The 6,000-nt window shown below is 30.7% G+C and overlaps 1 protein-coding gene across 1 annotated transcript in view; it reads right to left on the reverse strand.

Annotated features, from left to right (window-relative positions):
* Positions 1-1,468: 1,468 nt before the first annotated feature.
* LOC131847739 (putative helicase mov-10-B.1) overlaps positions 1,469-6,000 on the reverse strand; it is a 22,674-nt gene continuing 18,142 nt past the window's right edge. The window contains exons 17-20 of the mRNA XM_059197388.1: positions 5,416-5,534; positions 4,914-5,025; positions 3,253-3,429; positions 1,469-2,446 (exon numbers count right to left, since the gene is read on the reverse strand). Coding sequence (XP_059053371.1) covers positions 2,195-2,446; positions 3,253-3,429; positions 4,914-5,025; positions 5,416-5,534 — 660 coding nt within the window. The 3' untranslated portion in view covers positions 1,469-2,194. The remainder of the gene's footprint in view (positions 2,447-3,252; positions 3,430-4,913; positions 5,026-5,415; positions 5,535-6,000) is intronic.

Here is a 6,000-nt window from a genome sequence, read left to right on the forward strand (position 1 = left end):
AAGTGATTTTAATAAAATAAAAGTCATCAAAATTAAATCGTACAAAAAAAATAATACAGCGCGTGCAGAATGCATGCGCACGCTTCTGCTTTTCTATACCACCCCGTGCTCATGTTACTCCCTATAGAAATCAACTGGCTAAAAATGGAACAAAAACGATCTCTACATTTTGCAGTAGTGCTTTTTGGAGTAGTGAAGTATAAGAAACCAATGTATTTATTTGTAAAACTTTCATTTTCTATGCGAAATCATCGATTGTCACATCCCTACATGATCTGTCCTCAATATAAAACTGCAGCATTTCGTGAATGTTTTAAATATACTGCCACGAAATGCTGGAACAATTTACCACCCCGATTCAAAATACTATTCAGTCAGTTTCGTCTTTTAAACATAATTTTAAAAAATATTTACTCAAAGTACAAAAATTTTAAACGTGGCAGATAAATACAGTAGTTATATATACATATATATATTGATTAAATAAATAAATATATTCAAGCTATACTATATTACACAAAAGTCTTTCTATCAACACTTTTTATCCTTATATATTTTTCTTCTATTTATCACACATATAATTCATCCATTGAACTGATTCTTCATTTTAGATATTTAAATTCATCACGAATGCTATTTCTTTTTTTTCAAGTGGCTCCACTGAAAATCAGCGCTGTAGTGATACGCTGCGGCACCAGCTGAGTGGAAGCCTTTTCAGCATAGCGCATTATTAGTTTTTAAGTTTTCTTTTTTACTCTGTACTCTTTTTTATGCTGAATAAATTATTATTATAAAATGTCAATGTAAAATCATACAGAAGACAAGGGGCCATATACATAAATTCCGTCACAAACATTATAGCTGGTCACATTATTTTAATACTAAATTTGAAATATATGGTCACAACATCTAAGGCTTCTCCTTGGAGGATGGGAGGAGTCCGATGTTTCATGATTTTTGTGAGTCGTCCAATCTCTTTTTACGACGTCACACTTGTAAATGTCGTAGAATTAATTTCTAGTAGTAGCTTAGTATTAAAATTTCTGTTTTTAAAACACACAAGATATAAATGTATTATATAAAAAAGCCACATTGGTGTAAAATAAACATTCATCTACTGTGTTAAGTAATACCAAAATAATTATAAAATCACTATACAATGTTACAGTACAATATGTGACAACAGACATATATTTTTTGGTCAAAAGTTTCATTAATATATCCTAAATACAAATAATATCACATTGTATTACAATATTTTGTGCACAATCTCCCTATTGTGTAAATTTATCATAACAACCTAAAGATTACATTCTAATGGTCATTGTATTTATAACTACTTTGTGAAAACTGAGCAAATTGTCAGTCCCAAGATGTCATACTACTATGAGAAGGGTTAATTTTATTTGCCTTGCAAAATACATGAAGAACAGCGTCAGTTAGAAAGAGATAATATTAAAGCAAAGAGCAACAAAATACAACTGTCTAATTACTGTATCCAATTGCGGCATTGACTGGATATTCAAATGAGTACAAACAATTTACGGAATAGACGATAGAATAAAAACAAAAATAAAAAAAAACAAAATATTTTCCTTTACTTTCCTAATTTTTTCATGTCTTGTCCTTCACGAAAATGTATATCACATATATTTATATATAGCGCAAAAAGAAATTCCTGAATCTAGGTAAGTTGCAGTATCTCCTGTAATGGCATATTCTTATACATATATTATAGACACAAATAAAATTTCGTATAAGCTAAAATAACGATAAAACAAATGTGCTTTTCCTATTGCCACAATTTTTTAAATTTCTGAATGTAACTGACAGGTTATATATTCTCTAATTATATTTATATCACAAGTTATAAAAACCTTTTTTTAATTGACATAAAAAAGAAATTGCGTTCATTCGCCACGTATTGTATACTTTGGTATTAAAGACCTATATATATGCACACTAAATCTCTATAAAGGTTAAAACTTATTATTAATGGAATACTTAATACTAATAAATGAATACAAATGTTAAATTATAGAATACAAGTGATTATGGTGATTTAGCACCATAATAATCTCTAAATCTGATAAATTATATATAAATTTAATACCTGCCTTAATTACTTACAATTCATTATGGGAGGTATCATTAATCATTCAAAGGATAATGTTTAAAAAATAAATTAGTTTCGTCACTTCTCCGCAGAGTTAGCTTTTAGTTTATTTTCTATATCTTCCGTGATGCGAGTCTTTTTAAGTCTCTTCTGTATATCCAAATGAAGTAGAACGTCTCGGGGTATTTGTTTCGTTTCCATGCCGTGGTAACAGTCATACTTTTTGCATAAATCCATGTAGATCCGCCACTTACAGTCTCTTTCCAAACAAGCTGGATTGCCTATTATTATTATCTTCGCTTTCGCTCTTGTCAGTGTTACATTGAATCTCTGTAAAAAAAAACACGACTATACAACTGTTTCCTTTTCCCAAAAGAAATAATTAGAATATGTAGTAAAATAAATAGAATCCCTGAAGCTAGTTCTTTTTGAGACAAGGTTACCAACATAGTTATACAAAGAAATCAAGGCCTGATAAACTCTAATACTTCTAAAAGGACAGGATACGTTTGGCATCTCTAATTAGAATTAGCTTACGTCTAGAATTTTTAATAACTATGGTTTAAAAATTTAGAACTATATGTTTTATTAAAATAAAATTCATATTAATATGTCAGATGATAAAACCTTCATAATACAACAAAACATATACATATATTATGCGAAAGAAGTATGTCAATTAGAATAACTGACCTAGAACCTAATCTTTATTAAGAGGTTATATTTAAATCACTGAATTTAAAAGTGAGTAGTAAACTCACGAACATTTCGCCTAATTTAGTAATGAAATTATATCTTTGCACTGAAAGTATCAGCAAAACCTTGATTGTACTTTCAAAATAATTCATTTTTTACTTAATAACAGTTTGTCTGTGCATGTAATTTTATTATACTATTTCTAACAATTCTGTCCAGTTCATAAAATAAAAACAGATATAGTAACGATGAGAATTGTATCTGCATCTGAAGTTGGGGCAGTGTTAACGCACTGCATTATCAAGGTCGTAAAGATGGTACTTGCTCTTTTCTTGTACAATAAAGTAGGTCATACAGTATGAAAACTATACAGTTGTATGTAGTATGATTCAAACTACAACTGTACATTATTTAAATCATATTTTTATGTAAGTACTAACCTTATCATCTACTAAGAATCCGAGACTGTACTTAGCATCATAATCCAACAGTTTTGAGTTGGCTCTCACAGTGGATACCAATATGACTCTCTTCTCTTTACCTTGGAATGCCGCAACAGTGCCCACTTCCACGTTGTTGTAGTTCTCGGAGTCCAACCAACTTCTCATCTTATAGACCTATAATAATACGGATATTAATAGAATTATTTATAAATGCCTCTAAATCTAACCATCGAGATTATTGCATATATACAGCTTAAGACAGTTCATACTGTATTACATTAGTATTGTATTATAGGAAATTAGGAAAGTAAAAAACTTTCCTGGATACGTTTTAATAGTTAAAATTTCGAATCCCGACGTGATCGAAATTTATAATTGGGTCCTAGACAGCACATGATATGTTTCATAACATACAGCACTCCGTTCTCTTTGTAAGGGACTTGTCATAAAGATATAACGGCCTTCCGATGGTCGCGGGTGCGATTTCTCGCACGACACAAACATTTGGATTTATGAGTATGATTGTTTGTATCGGTTTGGGTATATGCTATGTATAATATGTATGTATTTCTCTTGTACGTATTTGTATCAGTTATCTAGTACCCATAACTAATGCTTTAGCTAGCTTAACTTGGGTCTAGATGGCTTTTTTTGTTTCGGACTACTCTAATTGACTCGAATTGGACGGGGGATTGATCGGAGGGGAAAGATGGCGCTGTGTGAATCGTCCTGAGATTATTATTATAAAGATATAAATAGTTTACTATATGCGCCATGAGTGGTTAAATATTTATAGCTTTATGAGATAGCGTGAGTACTGCCTTCATACTTTTGCTAATTATACATTTTCCAAACCTCAAGTATATAGTAATCTTTAACTGGATATTTACACAATACATTCACATCATATACCTACTCATCATTTCATTCGTTACTCTACCTACCTACTTTTAATTGACACAAATGACATACATGCAGTTGGTGCACATATGAACACATACCTAGTATGGTCCTATGATTTTTTTTCAAATAAAAACTATATTGACAGACAGGTCAGTCATCGTAATGCTGGTGATTCAAACAGATATTTCCGAAATCAACGTGTACTCGGACAAATGAAAATTCGAAGAACAATTCTTTGAAAAAATATTTTATGTACAGACTTAACTCATTTGTGATTTCATTATGTGTATAGGTGAGAAAATCGTGGGTGAGATTTGAAGAATAGTTACATTTGTAGAACATCATCGTACATCTTTCTGTTATCTCTGTTGATTTTTAAAAGTAAAAGTACTTTTATAATAAACATTAATGGTATAAATCCTGTTTCCGTATATACATGTATATATAAAAAATACATGTCACGTTGTTTGTCCGCGATGGTCTCCTAAACTACTGAACCGATTGCAAATTTTATTTGCACATTATGTGCTGTGATCCAACTTGAAAGCTAGGATAGCTTACGTCTCAATTTATAGTCGCAATATTATTTTATTCGAGAATCTTAGCCACAGCAACGCGTGGCCTGGTCTACCAGTATGTATATACGATAATATATATGATAATATAGGTACAAATTAGTAGGTATTGTGAGTAAAATAAGTTCTTTCTCAATGACCTAAAATCCAACAAACTAAGTTTTTATTAAAATAACAAACCTGTCTTATATATGGGGCAATAATCCCAATATCAGTGGGCGACACCTTGTGAACGTCGATAAGAGCTTTTACATATCTCTTGAGCATATGCAATTCCATTTCATTGAAGTAACTGTAAATAAACAGCCTTGTTAACCAGTGAGCCTTTGCACGAATATCTATCTTACTGTGAGAAATTATAGTTAAATTAGTACTGGATTGTTGTGTAAGACTGTTTAAGAGCTCTGTGTAAAAGTTTTGATGAGTATTCAACTGATTTATGGGGTATGTGTTTTATACCCTACATAATACACAATGTTGCAACCCATTTTTGCATCAAAATTACCCTGAGTATAAAGGTTATACTTCTAATAAATAAAATAAATATGATTTGCCACATAGATTAGTTTTATGAAGAAAATGTAATTTAACAGCAGAACTGGATATTTTTTTAAGTCATCATCAATAAACACAGTAAACTTCGAGTGGCTTTCTAGTGGAGACTGGACATTTGTTAGAATACCTAGGCGCTTTTCCAACTCTTAGCTCCTGAGAAGCAACAGCGTGAAAGACGATAGCTCTCTTGCCTCCAGAAAGTCCCAGTATGCTAACTTTGCTCAGAGGATCAGGTTTTGCAAGTGCCTGAAATGAAATAAATAATTGGGATTACATTTTGACTGATATCTCTCAGGTATCTCCAGAAGTAGGAGAAAATATATTATTTATACTATTATCTATAGTCAAATATTTTATCATGACAATTAGTTACAAAAACTAAACATAAGCAATAGAAATCTTCAATTTTAATATTTAAACACATCTATATTATTTCTCTTACGATAAATATTAATTATAATATGTGATTCTGTTTGTAACGATATCACGAGAAAATGTCTGAAAATAATTCATTCATTTCGAGACTCTGGCCCCTTTACTCACAACAATGCCCTTTATAATATTAGTAAATTATTATATCTTAGCGCCTAAGCATCCCAATTTTTATCTTATTTATAAACTTATCGCAGTATGTCATGTATATGACAAATACACATTTGGGATGTAGAAGAATAGATCTTTTAAATTTTTCCCTGAAACCAGTCAAGAACTA

The sequence above is a fragment of the Achroia grisella genome, unplaced genomic scaffold (assembly GCF_030625045.1).
Source record: "Achroia grisella isolate CSIRO2021 unplaced genomic scaffold, CSIRO_AGI_Agris_v1 utg540, whole genome shotgun sequence".
In the NCBI taxonomy this organism is placed as follows: domain Eukaryota; kingdom Metazoa; phylum Arthropoda; class Insecta; order Lepidoptera; family Pyralidae; genus Achroia; species Achroia grisella.